Here is a 25,566-nt window from a genome sequence, read left to right as displayed (position 1 = left end):
TTTGGTACATTCAGACATGCTGACGTGCAATAAGGAGTAGAAACTAGCTAAATGGTATATAGTAATAAAGGCTGATCTCTTCTGAGTTTTGATAGAAGTTTTCTGGTACAGGGTACTTGTAACTGGTATAAGTTCTAGGCATTGGTTCACTCCACAGCTGCACTGGTTACTCTGGCACTATAACTGTTCTAACTGCAGATGAACAACAGAACTCTACCCAAAGGTTTAGTTTAAAAAAGTTGACTGAAAAAAAATAAAAGTTAAAAATAAGGGATTCAGACTATGTTGTAATACAAAATATCAGCAGACTTTTTGTTTTAATTATATACACCTTTTAGATGACAGTTTAATTAGTGATATTTTATCCATATAGTAAGTGAACAAACATAACAAAGGTAGTTATTCTTTGGATAGATCACAAATTAGCTGAATTTTTCTTCTGATATCTTTAGGCAAGACATACATTTTAGGAATTTTCTTTTGTCACCTAATACAGCAACAGTTAAGATCCTATTCGAAAACATAACATATATGAAATGTAAGTGTTAAAGGGAAGCTGCCAAATACTGAAGTTTTAGCTCCAGAATTTTCTCCCTTAAAAATATTAACCCAGTGGCAACTGTCTTCTCAACAGGGGGAGGGTGTGGAAATCTTGGCTCCTCAATGGTTGTTTTGATTTCACCTAACTACAAAGTAAAAAAATAAAATATAAATAAAATCTAGTATTGCTAAGGAAAAAAACCCACACAAAACATGTTATTTATGAGACCTTCAGAGTTTGGTGCTCTGCTATTGCAGAGCTGCACTGATAATATCCAGTGAAATTGTGGTACAACAATTGAAATAACGAAACAAAGAGACCCATGTTCATCACTGTGGTATATGAAGGCTATACTAAAATGTTCATAAAGGCAACAAAAGTACCCTATGATTTATATAATAGATTAGGGTGGTATCCACTTAGTATCCTGAAAGAATAGATGCATTTGGCTGGGACAATCAGGAAACAGATTCACTGCAATGAATTTAAACTGACAATGCTGGATTAATGGTGCACAGTGGCAAAAACTGTTTAAAAAAAAAAAGTTACTTTTAAGCCTATTCTCAGTAATGAGTGAACATGAATTGTTTTTTGCTGATATATCCTGCTGTGCAGCTCTCCATTTTCTTTAGGTGGTCTCACCACTTTATTATAGATGCTAATGAGTTACTTACCTCAAAAGTAGTTCACAGGGAATGTCTTCTATGGTGATTACATAAAGCAGTTGATGAAATATGCGGATAGCTATCAACAATATAATCGCATGAATCTTTGATTATAATTGGAATAATTGCTAAATTACAATTTTATATTAGTATATGGAAACTAATGTCAATACGGACTTTATTATATCACAGACATAAGACCGAGAAAGATCAAACTGCTGTAAACAAAATGACAATATGATCAATTTAATAGTGGTTCTGAATATTATATTATACAGTTTACTCTAAAGTATGTGCTTCAAGTGCACCACAAAAAACTCTAGAGTGTGTGAACTTCTGTCATTTCAATCTTGTATTTCAATGGCTGAAGATTGTATACCTCTGTACCACACTTAGGACAGGTAAAATACATGTCAAATAAGCAGTTGCTTTTAATACAATAGTAGCAGAAAACATGTGAGCAGCCTATGGTATGAGGCATAGTTGGCCACTCCCCACATACAGAACATTCCTTGCAATGTGCTGCTAAAGTGTTTTCGCTACTGGAAAAAACTGCAATAGGCAAAGACCAAGATGAAATTTTGAGTTTGAGCTTTTGCATGTTAATGAGTGGTAGAAGATAGATTAGAAATTCAGCAAAGCCATGCCATAAAAGTTCCCTGTTCATGTATTCAAATCCTATTTGACGAACATTCTGAGGCCTACAAAAGACAGATCTAATTCCTAAAATACGTTCGGTAAGTGTTGCAAATTTTCCCTTCTGAAGGAAAATCAGAAAGTTCAGTAGTCCACAAAGTTTTAAAAGTCCAGCTACAAAATTAATGAAATGCTTGATTCTGCAGAATGACTCTAGTTGGCGACTGCTGAATAAATCATAGCATCTTTCTTCCAACCACCTTCCACCAACAGTGCAGATAAGATACCATAACTTCTGGTGTTTGCTCAATGGCTGATATTTCTGTGTTTGAGATAAGTCATTCTTGTATTGAATATTCAGAATAGTCTGTCCCACAGTTGCATTCTTAGAATAGATGGTGAATCTCCACAAGAAAAGACATAAAAATGCTTTTACTTCTGGTTCAATGTGAGCCAACAGCCCCGGTTTAAATCCATGAAAACAGCTGGAAAACTGGGACCAAACTAGCTGCTCCAAGGCTTTGTTTAGTTCAAGAGCATCCATCTGACTTATTCTGAGCACAGGGTTCACTCTTTCTGAATTATTGCCATTGGAAGCCATGTCTTCACCACAGCTTTCTAGGAATAAACACAGATAAGCTTATAGTATAAATTTAACATTTTGTATTGTTTATACTTGTCTTTCAATACAGTTCATATAAAATTGTGAACAAAATTGAACAAGCAACAAAGCCATCGCTTTAGGAATTATTAACAATATTACACACTGCAACCAGCACCATTCAAGAAGTGTCATATTAATAACATAACTTTAGTCTTAAAATTACTTAAACTGCACTATTATTCCACACAGTAACACAGCTGTATCCTCTGAGCTATTCACAATACTAATCACACATTTAGTGCTTCACTGTAAGATTTAATGCATTGCCTGATGCTAGCAGAGTGATCAAATACTAAAATGAAGCAACAGTAATTGTAAAACAGTACAGTGGTTTATGGAATTTAATGTGGCAAATAGGTATAGTAAGTAAACTCTTGGGGGAAAGTAGTGAAGACAAACCTTGCCATATCAACACATCATAAGCTGCTGATAAACTATATAATATAGAAGATATTAGGAGATCTGAGAAATATGCATAGAAGAAATATGAAATTTAAACAAGTTGGGGATGATAAAGCCTTTAAAACAAAGACAGTGATATTTAAAAAATGCTAAAAGGATCAAATAAATATTCAGCACTCACACAAATTATCTTACAATATATCTGTGATGCCTGCATGTATTTTCTAATCTCTTTTGACAGGTGCAGGGTTTTGCTACCAGTTGTATAACAATTTTTCTGGCAAGATGATTAATGTATGCTGGTAACATCAACTAATGTGTACTCTTTTCCTGCCTGAGTATTAGAATGAAAAATAAAGTTATCCAAAAAAAATAGCTTGGTGCATATGTGATCATATTAACAATTCTGTACAATGGGAAAACAGTAGTATACAGTGCAAAGGCAAAGTAATCTTGTATAAAAGTCATGGCATAACGTGTCTCAGATATGCAGGATTTCGCTGTGGGGTGCCTGATGTAGTGGTCCTTTACACTGAGCTACAACAAATAAAAATGAGTTATTAGGAGGCCTAGTGATCTAATAAGTGCACAGGTTGCTCCCACAGATTTGGGGTTTTAAACTGGGTTCCTCGCAAAGCGGACCAATAGGACTTATTGCACTGTGGAGGTAGCATGTTCAGTTGCTTTAGAAAAGTGGGATAGGAACAGAATGAGTCTCTCCAGAGAGCAAAAGCCTGAAATGGAATTTACCAATTTCAGAAGGAGCTGCTTCCAGTCCTTATTTGTTAGACAGAAAGTTGCCATAAGAGGTTTTTTTTTTTTTTAAGAGGTGAATGAATTCTCCTTGAGCTCAAACACATCCACCCCCCCCACCCCGGGGGGGAGGAGGAGGAATGGGCACAGGTAGGGAGAAAAATACTGGCAAAACCGTAACAACTCCAAAAGTTTTTTTTAAAAAAAAAGTGATCTGCAATTCAAAGCCCAAATTACAAAAACTTTAGAGCAGTATTCCTTTCTGTACCCATTGGGAAACTTAGTAATATCGCAAGTAACACACTGTTGAAACAAATCTTGCAGTAGATGTGATTAGTTTTTCCATGTGTGCGCGATTAAAATAAAGGAGGAGATGGGGGGGGAGGGACAAACAACAACAACAACAAAAAAAACACACATCAAGATGTTGGCATGCAAAGCTTTTCTTGTTGCCTATGGGTATATCTAATCCTCAAGCTTGGGGTGTAATTCCTAGCTCAAGGAGACATACTTTGTATTAGCTCTGATGAAACTAGCACACTAAAAATAGAGTAGTTGTGGTGGCATGAGCAACAGGAGAGGCTAGTCAGCCTGAGTATGTACTTGTCTAAGATGATGGGCACATATTTGAGGAGACTAGCCATTCCCGCTGCTTGCGCTGCCATGAAGTGTAGTCAGACTCTATGGCAGTAGCTAAGAATTCTTCCGTTAAGTCCTGGAAAAAATTATATATATATATATATAATTATACTATATATATATACACACTATATATATATATATAGTACTTCTAGATAATGTAAGCCATGACAGACCACATCTATTAACATGGGCTCTTATCCAGCAAACCACTTAAGCACATGCATAACTTTGACTTTAATGGGACTATTCACATGCTTAAAGTTATGCACACACTTAAGTGCTTTGTTGGATTGGGGCCATATATCGCACTCATTACCATCCATCACTACAACCGTGTTGAAGAAGCCTGCACTTAACCAGGGTTATTTGGACATTTAGAATGTATATAAAAGGCAAGATTCTGAAGTTGCTGCCATTGATTTCAATGTTATCCATACGTGAACATCAAAAGGGTAGAATTTGAAATGCCTACTCCCATGTGAATGCTAAATATATATGAGAATCACAATGGTCTTGTGGCTAACTTTTGTTGAAATAATAAGCCTCCACTCCGCATATTTCCTGTTTTGCAGGAATGGTGGTTTCTTATTTTACTGTTTTTATCCACTTATTTTTAAACAGTGCTAACATAAAAGGTCTCCTTTGATTACTTTCCCTTGCCCAACAACGAAGTTATTTCAATGCTTTGTTACACTTGTACTTCATATTGTTTTCACAGATACTGGCCTTACCACTGGAACAAATATGCAGCCTGGTGTCTGTACCAATCAATCAGTAAATAAATAAATAAAATTACACAGCCCACAGGTACCATCTTTCAGCTTGTATTTTTTTTCCCCATTGCAATTCACTTCATATTCTTCTGTTTTATACAGATCTCACCAAGAAACTTGTTTTCCTCCATGCCACCTAATTAACTTCCATTTCTCCTTGTCCCTACTGCTTGTTATTCTCTTCTCATCATCTTGCTTTAGATCATTTTAAACTAGTGAAGGGACCAGAATTGTATGCCCAATAATAAATAAAGACAAACACCAGTGTTTCATTTAAGTATATCACTAGGCTAGGAGTATGTGAAGGGAACACTTAAGGCAAAAAAAATAAATAAATAAAAATAAAAATCAAGAACAGTATAGTGCATTCTACTAAAATCAGTGTGATTAAGTTGTTACATAAATATGTTTAAGGCAAAATGATTTAAAACTAAATATTAAGGTCTCCTGCTGACATTTTATCACCACAGCCAATTGCTTTTGTTTCACAGAAAAAAAAAAAACACCCTTGAAAAATCAGTTTTCCAATAATATAAAGTCTTTTCTTTCCTTAAATAAGCCCATGCTTTGCTTTCTTTAGTTTATATATATATATATATATATAAATAAAAATGAATCTCTTGTACAGTGCATTCCAAATACAAATTTTATATCACAAAGAAAATAGGAATTTCTCCAAGTAGATTTTAATGCTGTTATTGAGTATTGTACAAATTATGAATGAATATATTTTATTTAGAAACATGTTATTGACAGAAATCTATCAATAGTAATGTGAGTATTGTCAAGGGCCTGTCAATATTAATGTAATTATGATTAAGGGGATAACATGGATTTTAGCTATAATACCAAGTAACATCTCCTACATTGCTGCTATCAATATAAGCATTATTATTGACCTGTTCTGAGACACTCAGTACTAGATGTATTACCATTAGGCATATTTGTCAATGCATGCTGCCTACAAAAATTCTATGTTAAATTTACGGGCCTATAAAAACTTTGTCAGCAGAAACTCACGAATCCAAGTAATCTCTAGGGCGTCATTCCCCCTCCCGGCTATTCCATTGTAATAAACTAATTTCCACTGTTCCAATGTCACTGCCATCTTGCGCCTACTTTTCTAGCATAAAAAACAGAAATATTGCATTTACATATTATTTCTATGCAAAAGCTTCAAGATTTTAAGATATTTAACAGTTTTTAAAAATGTTCAAATGAAAACATTTTTGAAATGGTTCTGTTCACAACTATTAAACTAGTTCACAACTATTAAAAACCTCATTTAGAATGTGATCTGGCATGCTTTAAATTAGTAGGATCATTCCTGTTGACATATATGGGTTCAGGATTGAGCAGTTTAAAGTGATCTCTCTTCTGCAGCAAATAGAGTTACAGTCTTCATATCATAAAAAAAATTAGAGGAGACAAAACAATGGCATCCTGATGGAATTTAGGAGGATACCTGTTCCAGAAAAAAATTGCAAATACTGGCACTGGAAAACAAGTTCATAAAACTTTCTGTACTCATTAGCACAACCCTTCATTAGTATACACTGGTATACAGGAGTTCAAGATAAGAAAATATAAAAAGTAGCCAGTGTCCAAACATTTACATTTTAATATCTTAATCATTAAATCGCAAAGGAATGCAGTCCACACCATGGTCTGTCAACTAGAACCATCAGCCCCAGATAGTACCCAATAAAACCAGAAGTGAATCACACCCCTTGCATGGAAGAAGGACCTCAAACTCACTTCAAACACTACCCATCCTGAGATTGGTGCTGGTGGGGAGGGTTGGCAGGGCTAGCAGACTCACTACTGGGCTCCAAGCAGCTTCCAGAAAGCAGCTGGTATGTCCCTGCTGCTCCAAGGCCCACAGCATTTGTGCAGGCAGTGGGCCAGATTCTGCTATAAATCCAAAATATGTTCACTGTTCATCTTCAGGTCTAGCCAATGAAGCACATTGCTTTTAAAAGTACAGTACTTTCTTTTAATGTAAGTAATGCATGTCTGTCCATTTCATCTTTTTTGTTATTGAATGTATCATTTATTTGGATAAGATATCAAAACTGAATGTGTGCCTAATTTGTGCCTGGCATCACTAGTCAGACTTAGCTGGCTACTTGTTGATATACGGAATTTGCTCATCTCACTCAATGCACACACTTTTTTTTTTTTTTTTAAAAAAAGTTTAGTCTGTTGTAGTCATTGCCAAGAGATCCTGAAATGGTCTCTGATTGAATAGTCATAATATGATATACTTATTTTGACCCCAAACTGTCTACTGGTGATCTTTTGTTTCATGTTAATTAATTTCAAGTGGAAGCTTAAATTATCATCAATTTTTTTCTCTTAAGAGGCAGAAAGAAGGTAGAATTTAATAAAGGTAAGATCTATTTCCTCCCCTATTTTGAATATATTTTGTTGCAATACAGCATAGGTGAAAATGAGGTCCAGGCCTTGTATTTTTTCCTTGGTAAACTCATTTTAAAATAGGTAGGTACTTTGTTCATGTTTCCTTAGGTTTCTTGGCATTGATGGAGTATAGTACATAACCTTCTTGAACTTCTTCTTCCCCCCAGAATTCTCTTTCAAGATGCCAGTGGCAAAAAACAGTAGCATTTGGTAATTTTCTGAACCCCTATTTTAATCTTATAGACACACTTGACCTTCTCCTGTCTTTAAAAGGCCATCTCTTGAGTTGCCACTGCCATAGTTAGTGTTACTGTACAGAAGGAGGTCCAGGGATTAAAAATGGTAGTATCAACATCAGAATGCAGGAAAGTACGTCTCCCATCCTATGTTAAGAAGTCTCTGGAGGAGGCAGAATGGTGTATAGTATAAGTTTTAATTTAGGTTATCCATAGGTCCACATTTGTTTCATATGAATCTTGAATTGCAATAAATGTCATTGACCCAGTTCTCTGCACGTGACTCACTGACTCCTTTATGAAATAAAGTTACATCTGAAAAGATTATGTCCAAAGAACATTAACAGTCTCAAGAACATTCTGATTCAAGGTGAAAGCTTCCTCTTTAAACACCTTGTTGATTTTAAGCTGCATTATCAAACTGATTGTTGACCTTATAACACTTAGCTTTTGTTCACATTAAATTCTGCCTCTTCCCTTGTCAAATAGTTTTTTCTAAATGCACCAGAAGAGAGGTTTTTTTTACTTTTAGGGTGTGACCATACAGAATTTAGAGAGTCTATTAAACAGTTCTGAATTAGAATTATCTGTACATGAAAGTGAAAATATCTGTATTTAACCCTAAATTTTAAGCCCTTTGTTTTTGTGGGTTAATCATACTTTTAATATTATGCATTTTTTCTAGTTTATATCTAAAAAGTGTCACCTGAAAAATAACTCTTAAGGAATGAATATGATAATTTTATGATAAAAAAGTACCAAATTAATTTAAGTTTTTGAACTCCAAAATCATGTAGGGCAGACCCATTTCTAATGCTCAATGATCCGCCACTGTGAACCGTTCTGTGACATCGCATCTACCAGAAACCCCATTAATCCTTGCATAGTTTTAAAATGCATCCCAAGGTCCAGTACTTGAGAAGTGAAGCATAGCCTCTATGATCTTTAGTTTGAGCAATCTGGACATACTTTGCCATATCAAAAAAGAGTATAAAGCTTCTCAAAGTGATCTTTATTAACTACATTGTGTTGTTCAGCTGTCTGATGCCATTTTACCATCATTAATGTATGTGTTTGCATCCCCTAAAAAGAATAAAGGCAGCAAGTCTAAGTCCTGATTCATCCAGATGCTTACGCATATGCTTGACTTTAAGCAGGTGTGTACTCACACCAACTTTAATTTTCCTGGATAGTCATGGTGTCCACCTTATATTGGAGAATACATATTTTTTATTTGTAGTTGCTGCTCTTACACATGATCATGTGGAATTTTTTTTTTTTTTTTTTTTTAAAACACTACCAGTGACAGTTTTGGGTCTTTTAAATGCCTATTTTTTTTCCAAATCCCGACTAACTGGTGGACTTTATGTAGAATAAGGATTTCAATGAACAAACCACATGCCAGAATCAGAAACTTAGGAGCTCATGCAACTCTCATGAATCTGTGAAGTGACTCATATTGACTTTAATGCAAGTTAGACTGGAAAATTTAAACAAAGTAAGGGCTGAGAGACAAAATACATATTAAACTGATAATAGATATCGAATAGTGCTGTCGATTAAGTGCAGTTAACTCACGCCATTAACTTTTTTGAGTTCATCACAGTTTTAATTGCATTGTTAAACAATAGAATACCAATTGAAATTAGAATATTTTATAATATAATTTCAATTACAACACAGAATACAAAGTGTGCACTGTACACTTTGTATTATTATAACCATATTTGCACTGTAAAAATTAACAGAATAGTATCTCTCAATTCACCTCATAAAAGTACTATAATGCAATCTCTATTGTAAAAGTGCAACTTACAAATGTAGATTTTTGTTACATAACTGCACTCCAAAAAAAAGTAAAATTTTAGTGCTGACAAGTCCACTCAGTCCTACTTCTTTTTCAGCCAATTGCTTAAGAAAAATAAGTTTGTTTATATTTACGGGAGATATGCTGCCTGCTTCTTATTTACAATGACCTGAAAGTGAGAACAGGTATTCGCATGGCACTTCTGTAGCCAGCATTGCAAGGTATTTACATGCCAGATATACTAAACGTTTGCTTGCCCGTTTTTGCTTTGGCCACCACTTCAGAGGACATGGTTCCATATTGATGACACTCATAAAAAACACATTAAATAATTTGTGACTGAACTCCTTGTGGGATAATTGTATGTCTCCTTCTCTATTTTACCTGCATTCTGCCATATATTTCATGTTATAGAAGTCTTGGATGATGACCCAGCACATGTTCTTAAAATGAAGAACATTTTCCCTGCAGATTTCACAAAATGCAAAGAAGGTACCAATTTGAGATTTCTAAAGACAGCTATAGTACTCAACCCAAGGTTTAAGAATCTGAAGTGCCTTCCAAATTCTGAGAGAGACAAGGGGTAGAACATGCTTTCAGAAGTCTTAAAAAAGCAATACTCCGATGCGGCAGCTACAGAATCCAAACCACCGAAAAAGAAAAATCAGCTTTCTGCTGGTGGCATCTGACTCAGATGATGAAAATGAACATGTGGCAGGCTGCACTGCTTTGGATCATTATCAAGCAGAACTCATCATGAGCATGGACACATGTCCTCTGGAAAGGTGGCTGAATCATGAAGGGACATATGAATCTTTAGTGCATCTGACACGTAAATACCTTGGCTACAAAAGTACCACGCAAACACATGTTCTCACTTTCAGGTGACACTGTAAACAAGAAGTGAGCAGCATTCTCCTGAAAATGTAAACAAACTTGTTTGTCTTAGCAATTGGCTGAAAAAGAAGTAGAACTAAGTGGACTTCTAGGCTCTAAAGTTTTACACTGTTTCATTTTTGAATGCAGTTATTTTTTGTACATAATTCTACATTTGTAATTCAACTTTCATTATATAGTATTTTTCAATTCATCTCTTTTTTTTTTAGTGTAATCAAAAATAAATCTAAAGTGAGCACAGTATACTTCGTATTCTGTGTTGTAATTGACATCAATATATTTGGACATGTAGAAAACATCCAAAAACATTTAAATAATGTTATTCCATTGTTTAACAGCACGATTAATTGTGATTAATTTTTTTAAATTGCTTGACAGCCCTAATATAGAACCATCACACCTTTTAAACTTTTATTAGTATTCCTCTCCTCTTTGATTAGTCAAAAAGTTCTCCATTAATATTTGTTCCATTTACCTTATAGCTGTTTAACAGTCACATGGACAATAAATCATCATCTATTGGAATCATAAGCTAGACAAGCAATATAATGGCTGCTTCAGCAGATCTAAGTTCTGCACACAAATATAGTTAGCAAGAGCCAAACAGCGGGCACTGAGTGACATAAGCAGAATTGTTTCTAGCCAGTGCTGTTAACATTTCTGTTACCATTTTCTACACTAGCTTGAAGCAACAGAATTGTGTGGGTAAAAGAGTCTCAGTGTGCAGGATCAGAAACTATTCTAAAATTTTCCTCTTAATTGTAAAGGCCTTCCTTCCAAGTATTTTACCAATGCTTTCGGCACTACATCTTTTTACACGAGTAGTTCCAATTTAGTTTCATTTTACTAATATTCAATTGATCGTTTTTACTGTTTCTTTTGTGGGGTACATAGAATGGCAGAAACGTCAGAATACTGCCTAAATTGGTAGGCAAAATGGAGGAAATAAATAAGATGTTTGCAAAATACACACATTTATACAGGCAGTCCTCGACTTTATGACGTTTGACTTATGATGAATGGCACTTACGTTTCTGAATTGACCCCCTGATTTGACTTCGACAATTAGTTTAGACTTTGACGCTCGGTCCCACAATGGAGCGTACTGCGGTTCCGAGTTACGACTTATGACGCAATGTTCAGGAACCAACTGTGTCGTAAGTCCAAGCACTGCCTGTATAGCTAAGAAAACACTTTAAGGGAGGTGCCATGGGCTTAGTAGAGGAAGAACATTCTTGTACACCTAGCCCTAACTCATTTTCTTATAAAAATTCCACTTGGATTAAGATGGAATATTGTGCGCTGGACAACACGCTTCAAATAGGTTGGTTCAAACTGATGTACATGAAAGGAAATGTCACTACATTTAAGTGGTCTGAAAACAAGGCTATTGTGGAGAAACTAAATGAATTCTTTGCTTTGGTCTTCATGGTTGAGGATGTGAGGGAGATTCCCAAACTTGAACCATTCTTTTTAGGTAACAAATCTGAGGAACTGTCCCAGATTGTGGTGTCAATAGAGGAGGTTTTGGAACAAAGTGATGTATTTAATAGTAATAAATCACCAGGAGGTCAAATATGAAACTGAAGAAAAATTAAGTGTGGTACATAACTTATTGCTTAAAATCAGCTTCTGTACTAGATAACTGCAGGATAGCTGTTGTAACACCAATTTTTTTTTTAAAAGGCTGCAGAGGCTATCCTGGCAATTATAGAGCAGAAAACCTAACTTGAATACCAGGAAAATTGCTTGAAACTATAGAAAAGAGTTCGCAAAAAGAAAAGGCGTACTAGTGGCACCTTAGAGACTAACCAATTTATTTGAGCATAAGCTTCGAAGTGAGCTGTAGCTCACGAAAGCTTATGCTCAAATAAATTGGTTAGTCTCTAAGGTGCCACTAGTATGCCTTTTCTTTTTGCGAACACAGACTAACAAAACTGCTACTCTGAAACCTGTCATAGAAAAGAGTTATTAGACACACAGATGAACACAATATGTTGGGGAACACTTAACACTGCTTTTGTAAAGGGAGATTGGTGAGGCATAATCTATTGGAATTCTTTAAGGGAGTCAATAAGCATGTGAACAAGGATGATCCAATAGAAATAGAGTGTTTGGACTTTCAGAAAGCCTTTGTCAAGGTCCTTCACCAAAGCTCTTAAGTAAAGTTGGCAGTCATGGAATATAAGTGGGAAGGTCCTCATGGATCAGTAACTGGTTAAAAGATAGGAAACAAAGGGTAGGAATAAATGGTCAGTTTTCACAGCAGAGAGAAGTAAACAGCAGGGCCCCCAAAGGATCTGTTCAAGGGCCAGTGCTGTTCAACATATTCATAAATGATGTGGAAAAAAGGATAAACAGTGAGGTGGCAAAGATTGCAGACAATACAAAATTACTCAAAGCTAAGTCCAAAACTGATTGTGAAGAGTAACAAAGGGATCTCACAAAAATCGGGTTACTGGGCAACAAAATGGCAGATGAAATTCAGTGATGATAAAGGCTTATTGAAAAACAATCCCAATCCCATATACAAAGTGATGGGGTCTAAATTAGCTATTATGGCTCAAGAAGGTGATCTTGGAGTTATTGTGGATAGCTCTCTGAAAACATCCACTCAATATGCAGTGGTGGTCAAAAAAACTAACAATGTTAGGAACCATTATGAAAGGGATAGATAAGACGACAGAAATTTCATAATGCCACTATATAAATCCATGGTTCACCCACATCTTGAATATTGCATGCAGTTCTGGTCACCCCATCTCAAAAAAACAAAACAAAAACAAAAACAAAAAAACCTGGAAAAAGTACAGAGAAGGATAACAAAAATGATTAGGAGTATGGAACAGCTTCAGTAGGAGAAGAGATTAAATGACTGGGATTATTTCAGCTTGGACAATAGACAACTAAGTGGGGATATGATAGAGGTCTATAAAATCATGAACGGCGCAGAAAAAGTGAATATGGAAGGGTTATTTACTCCTTCATGTAACACAAGAACCAGGGGTCACCCAATCACATTAACAGGCAGCAGGTTTAAAACAAACAAAAGGACGTACTTCTTCATACAATGCACAGTCAATCTGTGAAACTCATTGCCAGGGAATTTTGTTAAGGCCAAAAGTATAACAAGGCTCAAAAAATAATTAGACAAGTTCACAGAGGGTAGGTCCATCAATGGCTGTTCACGAAGATGATCAGGGATACAACCCCATTCTCTGGGTGTCCCTCAGCCTCCGACTGCCAGTAGGTGGATGAAAGGGGATGATCCTTCGATAAATTTCCCTGTTCTGTTCATTCCCTCTGAAACATCAGCACCAACCACTGTCGGAAGACAGCGTACTGTGCTAGATGGACTATCGGTCTGATCCAATATGGCTATTCTCATGTTCTTATTCTTTCCGAAGAAATAAGAGAAATTTAATTTTTTTGTTCCAAGATGATGCCTTTAAGATGCATATTAATAACTGTAGCGGATATTCCAATACGGATACTATTGCCTATTTCCATAAGGAGTGCTGGTGGTGGAGTTAAGTCATAGGTGTCAAACACTTGGTCTGCATATTGGATCTAGTGCTCCTGAAGGATCTATGTGGCCTGCATGATCTATTTAGAGTCTCCTGAAACATAATTAAAAAAAAAATTCTAGACATCATAGTTATAAAGTTAACCCTCTAACTGCAAAGAGAGAGTCTGTGGACAGCCTGAAACAATAGACTTCATGTATGAATTCCTTCACCCCAATTAATCTAATTGGAATATTAATTCCAGAGACCGATGTGACACTTAAATACAAATATTTAACAATTTTATTGATGATCACTTAATCAGATGAGCTGGTGAGGATGAATACTGGAATGGAAATTGGGAGCTACTGCACAGGAAGGAAAATAGAAGGTAGGAAGAGGGATATAAATAGAGAAAATAGGATGGGGAAAGAAGAAAAAAATATAGAAATTGACCTTATAAAGGGTAGAAATAATGGTGGTCCTAAATGTGAACATTTACCTACTGTGAGATGTGAGTTAATAACTAAAAGTTTAATTTACTACAATCAGGCCATTTTCCCTGCACAAACAGTGCACCTCAACCTTTGTGCAAGTTTACCACTGATATAAAGGGCAGAAGTGGATGGAAAGAGCAATAGGATGGCGATTGCTACAGATTGAAGGGAATGTACTGTCCTAAATTTTTTAACCCTAGACTATAAATTTAAAACAGAATTCAGCTGACTCCAAAAATAAGTTTAACACTAGCAGGTTAAGGGATACCCAATTAATATGGTTTTAACACTCATACCCTACTCAACTGGTCATCAAGAGCCCAAGTGCTGTCTCAAGCATCAAGTGAAACCAGAAGGCAGCCATCCTCAGCAGAGAACAGCCCCAAAGTGTAAGGAGCATAGCAAAGACTACAACCCCAGCATGTAACAACACCCCACCTTAATCCTAAAGGTCTAGTGGTCAAAGACTACAGGACCTGGCTTGCAGGGTTCCCAGAGCTGCCACTTTGGCCATGGCACATTCCCGGCTGGGCCCTGTAGTATCTCCATAGGCCTCCATCAAAGAGGAGTGGGCAGGAGACCAAAGGCCGCAGGGAAGAGCTAGACTAAGCTCTCCTGTCACCACTAGATTGTGACCTTTGCTGCCAGCCAGTCCCCAACTGGCATAGTGGGAAGCCTATAAAAACTGATGCCAGGCCCAAGTCTTTGACTAGGCCAGGGGCAGTTCTGGGGCCATTGGGGTGAACTTTTAGGGAAGTGGGGTTTCCTTCCTAGGTCTGAGAAAGAGAAACTTAAAATTCACTAAACAGCCCCCCGCAAGACACGCCCGCTCCGGTCGCCCCTTGTCCCGCCACAGCTTCCCCTCCCCCACTGCCCCGCCGCGTCCTCCGTCTCCCCCGAACTCCTCCAACGGCTGCCCCCGCTGTGCCCCAGACTGACCTCCGCTGCCGTCCTGCCTGCTGCTGCCTGGCGCTGGGGAGAGGAGAACCTGAGCGCCCCTCTCGCCGCCTGCTGCTCCCACTCACCCGGCCGTGGGGTGCCAGGGCTGGGGGCACGGTGGCCCGCCTCGCGACCAGGCCAGGCGCAGCTATTAACAGCAAGTTGCGACCCGGATCATGGAGCCCGCGCCCACTGCGTAGAACGGCCGTCACACAACGCAACAGATACCATAGATGTAGCGTCAGCCGCCTAGAGTGCCGCCCACTAAACGGGAAATGCCGTCGAGTTAGAGCAAAGCTTCTCCTCGCCTAACTTAAGGGACCCGGGATAGAAGCCGGGCTCGCGCTTCCGGGGTTGACAACGCTCGCGGCTATATAACTGACAAGCCATTCAACCAATCAGAGGAAGGGGAGCGACTGGCCAATGGGGGTGAGTCTGATAGTCAGTGACTCGAGGAGGTGTGTGTGGCTTTAACGTGGGGTCTGTGTTACGTTCCTTCTCCTGCCGTCTTTTTAAACCTTTGTGTTTTGTAGCAACGGCCCGCCGCCCCCCCCATCACCCCCAGTCCCCAACCTGCCCCCGCCAAATCTCCCTCGGCATCAACCCCCCCCTTCCACCCCCTCGCCCTGTCCCAACTCTGTCTCCGCCCCTGGCCAAGTCCCCCTCTGGCCTGGCCCGGCCCCTTCCAACCCAAACCACCATCCTCCCATTTGGGGTCTCTTACCCCTCGCTCCCCCGGTCCATCCCACATCCTGTTACTGGCAGGATAAGCAAACACGTGCGTTTCGTTGCAGAAACTCTCTGTGAAGCCTAATCTGCCCCCGCCCTACCTGAGGTTAACCTGCAGCAAGAGCTGCTCTCCCACCATAAAACTCACCCCTGTCTCTGGATTGTATAGGTGGAAAAACCTTGGTGCGTGTGTGTGAAATGGCTAATCAAGGTGATGAGAATCTGTGTGGACTAAATGATCTGGGAGGGGATGGAGATAAAGTAACATGGGGAAGATACAGCACAGCGGGGGATGCAGCAGCAGATTCTTGTCCAGGACTCATCACGTGAGCCTTTTACTGAAAAAGTGCATGCAGACTAGAAGCTGAGCAGACTAGAGAGGAGACGTGGCAACAACCACTAAAGAGGTGCTGAAGGCAAGTATTTCAACACCAGCACCACCCCACCTACCTAAACTGTTGATAGGTTTGTTAATGGTATTACTTTACCATTCCATGACGCAAGGCACTTGATGTGCCACTGGAATGCAGCCATTATTGGGGTGAATTTTTAGTTATGGCATACAATGAATCTTATTATTATTTATATATGGTAGCACCTTTGAATTGCACTAGAATTTTGCTAGGCACTGTACAGACATGTTGCAAAGAAGGCAGTTGCCATATAAGATACTTACAAAGAGCCCACTTCTTCCTCATCAACAAACAAAACCCAAACCAGCTGTTGTGTGACAAATCAGATGTAGAATCATAGAACTGGAAGGGACCTCAAGAGGTCAACTAGTCCAGTCCCCTGCATTCATGGCAGAACTAAGTATTATCTAGACCATTCCTGACAGGTGTTTGTCTAAACTGCTCTTAAAAATTTCCAGTGATGGAGATTCTACAACCTCCCTAGTGCTTAACCACCCTAACAGTTACTAAATTTTTCCTAATCTCCAACCTAAACCTCCCTTGCTGCAATTTAAGCCCATTGCTTCTTGTTCTATCCTCAGAGGTTAAGAAAAACAATTTTTCTTCCTCCTCCTTATAACCGTCTTTTAATATTTGAAAACATGTTATCATGTCCCTTCTGTCTTCTCTTTTTTCCAGACTAAACAAACCCAATTTCTTTCAATCTTCCCTCATAGGTCATGTTTTCAAGACCTAGAATCCTCTTTGTTACTCTTCTCTGGAAACTCTACAATTTGTACACATCCTTCCTGAAATGTGGCGCCCAGAATTGGACACAAGACTCCAGCTGAGGCCTAATCAGTGGAAGAAATACTTCTTGCTGACAACACTCCTGCTAATACATCCCAGAAGGATGTTTGCTTTTTTTGCAACAGTGTTACACTGTTGACTCCTATTTAGCTTGTGGGCCAGATCCCTTTCTGCAGTAATCCTTCCTAGGAAGTCATTTCCCATTTTGTATGTGTGCAACTGATTGTTCCTTCCTAAATGGAGAACTTTGCATTTGTCCTTATTGAATTTTATAGCATATTTCCGAGATCAGTAGTGCAGTAGTAACTTTGCTGTTAATACTCTACAAAGAAGCACAACTAAGGAACTGGAATTTGAGGGGGGATGGAGGAAAAAATTAAAGTAAGATGCATACCTTTCATGCATGCCTAGTATTCCTTGTCACATTTCCCCTTCCCACCCCCTAACACTTGAAGGACATAATAGAAAAATACCCCCACTCCCCATAAAAAACACCCTACAATTTTTCTACTGCTTTGAGTGCTTGGTGTTGGTTTAAAAAGCAAACATTTTCTATAGATTTAATAGCCTGTAGATCTGTCCCAATGCTGAAGAGGCCTCTGTGCTTGCCTAGGAAGTACTCTTCATAAACACTTGTAGAATATTTGACCTTAAGCATGACCTGAAGATTAATAGGTATATATTGTATTACTTTAAGTGAGCCCATTTCCCCCCTCAGTGCACATGTGACTTCCTTTAAGGCTAATGGGAGTAAGGTGTGCCTAGAGGTTAGCAGAAACTTCGAAAGGTGCTGTTAGGCTCTGTTGTATTAATGATCTCATAATTGCTGAGGTGCTGCTTCTTCATATGGAAGCAAACTAATTAAATCATCCTTTTGTATCTTGGGATAGCAACATACCTGGAATATATTGTGTCTGGTTTTTTTTTGAGTTCTTTAATACTTAGATGCAGTGGGCCAAATTAAAGGTGGAGTTTGAGCCCTCACTCTGAACTTCCTTGCTTTTAAGTGTCTTTTGCAACTTTAAAGTTATGTTAAGTTTTACTTTTTCAGTGTTTATCAATTGCCTCTAGTCAAGGGGTTAGAGTTTGTTCTTTTAAAATATAAAATATATATATTGTAAAGAACATGAGATGTAAAATAAATCAATTTCAGTTTACACAAAATCAAGAGGATTTAGTGGATTTGAGCCCCAAGGAAGAGCAGTTGTTGTTATTTGTACATTTATACAAAACTTGAGAGAAGAAGCAGTAAATTGCATGCAGTGAACGTGATTTCTCCTTTCTTTTTAATGAGTTTATATAGAATACAAACTGAATACCGGTAGTAAACATATTTGGCCCTCTCAGTAGGACATTTGAGCCTTATGCGTGGCATATGACAAAACACATGTACTTTGGAAAAAAAGCAATGACATGACCCTTGGGGTAAATTTTTTGTTTGTAGTGTGTGTGTTTGTGTTTGTGGAGTGCTTGCTGCTTGACCAAAATATATCGTGTGGTCTGTTTGGGGGACTGTGTGCTGAGCCTAGTGGCCTGCTAGGCAAGCCTGAGAGCTTCTTAATGAGGCTTTGATCCCTAAGCCCTTTAGCACCCATCAACCCTTAACCGGGGGCAGGGCTACTGAGGAAGACCAGGGCTTTTGGAAGGGAGTTTAGTGGGAGAGTGGGGACTAGATACACTTAACATTCTTTAAACTTAAGGCCAAATACACCCCCTAATAAAAACAAAACAACAACAACAATGGAAGGATCTGCAGGAGTAAAAAGAGAATGCAGGCAGAAGTCCAGCAACAGAGTGGGGGCTATCCAGTTTATTGTACTCAATGAAGCATGTATGATTACTTGTTGTATGGGCAGGTTGCGTATGTGTGCATTAGGAGCAAGAAGCTCCTGGCTCTCAGAGACCATGTACGGGCTTTGGAGAGCAGAGTGTCTGAACTGGAGAAGCTAAAGGAGACAGGTACATACATGAGACTTTCTGGGACATAGTAGAATGGTCCCAGCCCCGATCTGACAGGCTAGGTGCTGTTGAGGAGGATGAAAGTCTCTGGGAAGGAGAACATCCAACTGGAGTAGAAGGAAACGATCCCATAATTGGGATCCTCCTTCTAGATGATGATGTGGTATCCTCTCACACTGGGGATACTTCTCCAGGGGAGGGAACTCCAGTTATTGGGAAGAGACAGGTAATAGTTATGAGGGATTTGATCATTAGAAACATAGATAACTGGGTTTGGGATGACCGGGAGAATTGCATGGTGAGTTGCCTGCCTGGTACGAAGGTTGCGGATCTCTCGAGATATCTAGGTAGACTTATGTGTAGTGCTGGGGAGGAGCCGGTGGTCGTGGAACACGGAGGTATCAATTGTGAGCCTACACCCCATGCTCTTCATAGAGATATGCTTCTGATATGACATAACTAAGATATGTGTTATGCAAGATGGGTCACGTAAGGTACAATTGGAAAGGTTCTGATTTACTGAATATGATTATCCTATTTGTATGCATGTATCATTTCTGTATCCAAAGTTAAGAATATCGACTATGTAACAATTACAACTGTGTTTACATTTGGGGTACACCCCCCAGACAGTATGCAATCAGCCTGGATGGGCCATTTGGGAGAACAATAGGACTCTGAAGATGCTAATCTCCCACCTTCCTGAGAAGTTTCCTGGGATGCTGTGATCATGTCACCTGGTACTGGATTACATCTTGGATTTCTGGTATTTTTCCACTGTGTGTGTGTGTGAGGGAACCACACTGAGAGACAAAAGATTCCCACCATATGTAAATTCTATTTAAGGCGGGGAAGTGAGGTAATCCGGGTTCTTCTCCACTGCCCTCCCACCCAAGAAGGAAGACTGCTGAAAACACATGAAGAAACAAAGGAACTAAGCTTGAAGAGGAGGCAGGGGCTGAGCCCAGGTGAGAAAGATTTAGCCTGTGAAAGGAATATCTGGAGATCTAAGCTGCAAGCAGTTACCTTCAAGAAACTCTACAACCTGTATGAACACTTAGGGTGAGAATTTGCTATTAACCAGTTACTTTAGTATATTAAATTTAGTTTGCGTGTTTTGTTTTATTTACTCAGTAATGTGCTTTGATCTGTTTGCTATCCCTTATAATCACTTACAATTTATCCTTTGTAGTTAATAAACTTGTTTTGTTTTCTAAAACCCAGTTTGTGCAACTTATAACGGGGGTGTGGGGTAGGGGGAAAGCTGTGCATATCTTCCTTCACATTGAGGGAGGGAGCAAATTTCATGAGCTTACGCTATTCAGTTTTCTGTGCAGTGCAAGACAATACAACTTTGGCTTTACGTTCCAGAGCGGATGTGCACTTGAGTGCTGGTGAATTTGAGTGCTAGCAGTGGTGATTGTAGTGTCTGTATGATTATACAGCTGGGTGTGTTCCTGCCTGTGTGTGTACTGGAGGAGGCCGGAGAGCCTAGTTCAGCAAAACAGTGTAAGGGATCCCAGGCTGGTGGAAGAGGTGGGTTCTGAAACACCAGTACATCAGGTGGCATCCTGGAAGGGGGGGGGGGTCCAACCCATCACACCAGTGACATAGGGAAGGGTAGGAGAGAGGTCTTGGAAGCCAGATTTATGCTTTTAGGCAAGATATTGAAGTCCCGGACCTCCATGGTAGCTTTCTCTGAAATGGTTTCAGTTCCATCTGCAGGGCCAGTTAGACAAGCAGAACTGCAGGGTCTCAATGCATGGATGAGATGATGGTGCAGGGAGGAGGGATTTAGATTTATTAGGAACTGGGGAAACTTTTGGGAAAGGGGGAGCCTATACAGGAAAGATGGCTCTACCTAAACCAAAATGGAACCAGATTACTGGCACTTAAAATTAAAAAGTTTATAGAGCAGTTTTTAAACTAAGGGCTGGGGGAAAGTTGACAGGTGCGAAGGAGCATATGATTCAGAGAGACATCCCTTAGGGGAGGATCTACTAATGGAGATTCCCTCCTATTTAGGAATAGAGGATATAAGATAATAAAATATGGGTAGGATCTGATGAGAAAGTCAAATGAAAAAAAGTCCCATTCAATTACATCATGCAATGGCAGACAGGTAAAAAGTGACAAGTTCTTAATGTGCTTATATACAAATGCTAGATGCCTAAATAATAAGGTGGGTGAACTAAAGTGCCTGGTATTAAATGAGGATATTGATATAATAGGTATCACAGAAGCTTGGTGGAATGAGGATAATCAAAGGGACACAGTAATACCAGGGTAAAAAATTATATCAGTAGGCCAGAACAGGTCATGCTGGTGCAGGAGTGGCAGTATATGTGAAAGCAAGCATAGAATCAAATGAAGTAAAAAAAACTTCAATGAACCAAACTGTGACAGAGAATCTCTATGGATAGTGTTTCCATGCTCGAATAATAAGAATACAGCAATCTGTATACAGCAATACTGACCATCTGTCAAGGATGGTGATAGTGACTGTGAAATGCTCGGGGAGATTAGAGAGGCTATACAAATAAAAAGCTCAATAATAATGAGGGATTTCAACTGTCCACATATTGACTGGGTACATGACACCTCAGGATGGGATGCAAAGATAAAATTTCTTGACACCTTAACTGACTACTTCTTGGAGCAGCTAGTCTCGGAATCCACAAGAATAAGGTAATTCTTGATTTAGTCCTAAATGGAGCACAGGATCTGTTCCAAGAGGTGAATATACCTGAAGTGCTTGGTAATAGTGACCATAATATACTTAAATGTAACATCACTGTGGCGGGGAAAACACCACAACAGCCCAACACGGTACCATTTAATTTCAGAAAGGGGAACTACACAAAAATGAGGAAGTTAGTTAAACAGAAATTAAAAGGTACAGTGACAAAAGTAAAATCTCTGCAAGCGGCATGGAAACTTTTAAAAGACCCCATAATAGAGGCTCAACTTAAATGTGTACCCCAAATTAAAAAAAACAGAACCCCAAAAGTGTTATTGTGGCTAAACAACAAAGTAAAAGAAGTAGTGAGGCAAAAAGGCATCCTTTAAAAAGTGGAAGTTAAATCCTACTGAGGAAAATAGAAAGGAGCATAAACTCTGGCAAGCAAAGTATAAAAATATAATTAGGGAGGCCAAAAAAGAATTTGAAGAACAGTTAGCCAAAGACTCAACAAGTAATAGATTTTTTTAAAAATACATCAGAAGTAGGAAGCCTGCTAAACAACCAGTGGGGCCGTTGGATGATCAAGATGCTAATGGAGCACGCAAGGACGATAAGGCCATTGTGGAGAAATTAAATGAATTATTTGCTTTGATCTTCATGGCTGAGGGTGTGAGAGAGATTCCCAAACTTGAGCCATTCTTTTTAGGTGACAAATCTGAGGCACTGTCCCAGATTGAGGTGTCATTATCAATTTGTTCCAAAACCTCCTCTAAACAGCAATAAGTCACCAAGACCAGATGGTATTCACCCAAGAGTGCTGAGGAACTCAAATGTGAAATTGTAGAACTATTAACTGTGGTTTGTAACCTATCATTTAAATCAGGTTCTGTACCAAATGGCATCACATTAGCTATCCTCGAATCAATTTTTAAAAAGGGTTCCCAGTGGTGATCCTGGCAAGTACAGGCCAAAAAGCCTGACTTCAGTACCAGGGAAATTGATTGAAACTATAGTAAAGGACAGAATTGTCAGACGCATAGTTGAACATAATTTGTTGGGGAAGAGTCAACATGGTTTTTGTAAAGGAAAATCATGCCTCACCAGTCTACTAGAATTCGTTGGGGGAGTTAACAAGCATATGAACCAGAGTGATCCAGTTGATACAGTGTATTTTCAGAAAGCCTTTGACAAGGTCCCTCACTACAGGCTCTTAAGCAAAGTAAGGTGTCTTGGGACAAGAAGAAAAGTCCTCTTATGGATTGACAACTGGTTAAAAGATAGGAAACAAAGGGTAGGTATAAATGGTCAGTTTTCAGAACGGAGAGATGTAAATAGTGGTGTCCCCCAGGGGTCTGTAATGGGACCAGGAGTATTCAACATATTCATAAATGATCTGGAAAAGGGGGTAAACAGTGAGGTGGCAAAATTTGCAGATGATACAAAACTACTCAAGATAGTTAAGTCCAAAGCACACTGTGAGATACAAAGGTTTGTCACAAAACTGGATGACTGGACAACAAAATGGCTGATGAAATTCAATATTGATAAATGCAAAGTAATGCACATTGGAAAACATAATCCCAACTATACATATAAAAATGATGGGTTCTAAATTAGCTGTTACCACTCAAGAGAGAGATCCTGGCATCCTTGTGGATAGTTGTCTGCAAACATCCACTCAATGTGCAGTGGCAGTCAAAAAAGCTAGCAGAATGTTGGGAATCATTAAGAAAGGGATAGTTAATAAGAGAGAAAATATCATATTGCCTCTATATAAATCCATGGTATGCCCACATCTTGAATACTGCATGCAGATGTGGTCGTCCCATCTCAAAAAAGATTCAGAAAAGGGCAACAAAAATGATTATGGGTATGGATAGCTTCCATATGAGGAGAGATTAATAAGATTGGGATTTTTCATCTTGGAAAAAAGACGATTAAAGGAGGATATGATAGAAGTTTATAAAATCATGACTGGTGTAGAAAAAGTAAATAAGGAAGTCACTTTTCTTATTTACACAAAAACTAGGGGTCATCAAATGAAACTACTAGGCAGCAGGTTTAAAACAAACAAAAGTATTTCTTCACACCACGCACAGTCAACTGGTGGATTCCTTTGCCAGAGGATGTTGTGAAGGCCAAGACTGTAACAGGGTTCAAAAAAAGAACTAGATAAATTCATGGATGACAGGTCCATCAATGGCTATTAGCTAGGATGGGCAGGGATGTTGTCCCTAGCCTCTGTTTGCCAGAAGCTGGGAATGGGTGACAGGGGATGGATCACCTGAGGATTACCTGTTCTGTTCATCCACTCTGGGGCACCTGCCATTGGTCACTGTCGGAAGACAGGCTATTGGGATAGATGGACCTTTGTTCTGACCCAGTATGGCCGTTCTTATGTTATCTTCTTATGTTGTCCAAAATGAAAAGCTTACATTCTTGTGATACGCTCACAAAACTGCAACAACTGACTCCCTATGCTGTTAAAAACTGTGTCATTTGTAGCTGACCTAAGATACCAATATGTTTTTTAACAACTCACTTGCTTTTTATCATTTAGCCTATCACAACATTTTGACTAGACCAAACCAAGCCAGTCTGAAAGTACTAAACACACTTGACTGATGATGAGTTGTCTGGACAGACGTTTAGATCTTCTAAGAATGACAACAGTCTGAACAATATTTTGGATAAAAATTTCAAAAGCTCCTAAGTGACTTAACCTAAAAGCTTTTCTTCACTGACCAAAAAAAAAAAATGTTTTTTTTTTACTGTGGGATAATTGATGTGCTGTAAAAACATAGTGGAGACAAGGCTGTCTAGTTTTACTGGGAGGTCAACTAAGTGAAGTCAATCCTAGGTGGTGGCATAGTGCTGACCTTATCTAGCCACTTCTGGTAAATACTACAAGTGCCCTGGTTCCACTTAGTTATCTCACTGTAAAATCCTCTCACATGTTTGCTATCTTGCTATAGAAGAGCACCTTTTTAAAACATGAAGAGAAATCCACAGTCCATTTTTAAAAATGATTTAGGTAGCTAGGAGCCTTCATTTCATTGACTTTTAGTGTGACCTAGGTAGCTCCTAAATCTCTTAGGCACATTCTGAAAATTTTACTGCATAGTTTTACTTCCACAGTTTTCCACCATTTGGAAATAAACTCAGATGTAACCTTCTTCACAGAAATAGATTTGGAGTAGAAATCAAATTCTTAAAATTTAAATTCTAGAAGTAAAGGAATAAATTCAGGACTAGATTGTGTTCCCCATATTTCAAATGTTCTTCCTGCCTGGTTTCAGCCTCAGTATTTAGGATAAGCCATATTGACTAAGTAATGGAAAGAATCCATAGTATCTCCAAATTGTCTTTTTTATTTTGTCTTCGTGTGGTTCTAGTTCTTTGTAACTAGATCAAACCAGATTTCCATTGAGACTGTAACAATAGTGTCATCAGCCTATAATCTGTCAAATCCCTAGGAAATCTCCTTCAATGGTTTATGTAAATGTATTCAGGGTTGGCAGTTTCCCAGGAAAAACTACATTAGGACAGGATGTTGGTAAATACTGATTTGAACTGTGCAAGTTGGAAAATATTTTTTTATTAAAATATACTAA

General features: G+C 38.6%; 1 protein-coding gene and 1 long non-coding RNA gene across 5 annotated transcripts in view; one reads left to right on the top strand and one right to left on the bottom strand.

The window, feature by feature from the left end:
* Positions 1–1,367: 1,367 nt before the first annotated feature.
* On the bottom strand, positions 1,368–15,708 carry PEX2 (peroxisomal biogenesis factor 2). Of its 4 annotated transcripts, none has more exons than XM_073330762.1 (2): positions 15,380–15,708; positions 1,368–2,460 (listed from the first exon to the last, which is right to left on the bottom strand). In XM_073330762.1, exon 2 carries the CDS (start codon positions 2,441–2,443, stop codon positions 1,526–1,528), a length of 918 nt encoding a protein of 305 aa, XP_073186863.1. In that variant the 5' UTR covers positions 2,444–2,460; positions 15,380–15,708; the 3' UTR covers positions 1,368–1,525. The 4 variants fall into 4 exon arrangements, 3 of the variants coding, with proteins under 3 accessions (XP_073186863.1, XP_073186864.1, XP_073186865.1); XM_073330763.1 differs by lacking the exon at positions 15,380–15,708 and adding an exon at positions 13,497–15,199; XM_073330764.1 differs by lacking the exon at positions 15,380–15,708 and adding an exon at positions 11,468–12,247.
* LOC140906590 (uncharacterized) overlaps positions 15,340–25,566 on the top strand; it is a 68,228-nt gene continuing 58,001 nt past the window's right edge. Inside the window, exon 1 of the long non-coding RNA XR_012157162.1 lies at positions 15,340–15,808. This is a non-coding gene — a long non-coding RNA (uncharacterized lncRNA). The remainder of the gene's footprint in view (positions 15,809–25,566) is intronic.

The sequence above is a fragment of the Lepidochelys kempii genome, chromosome 2 (assembly GCF_965140265.1).
Source record: "Lepidochelys kempii isolate rLepKem1 chromosome 2, rLepKem1.hap2, whole genome shotgun sequence".
NCBI lineage: Eukaryota > Metazoa > Chordata > Testudines > Cheloniidae > Lepidochelys > Lepidochelys kempii.
This window is presented reverse-complemented; position numbering and strand designations above follow the sequence as displayed.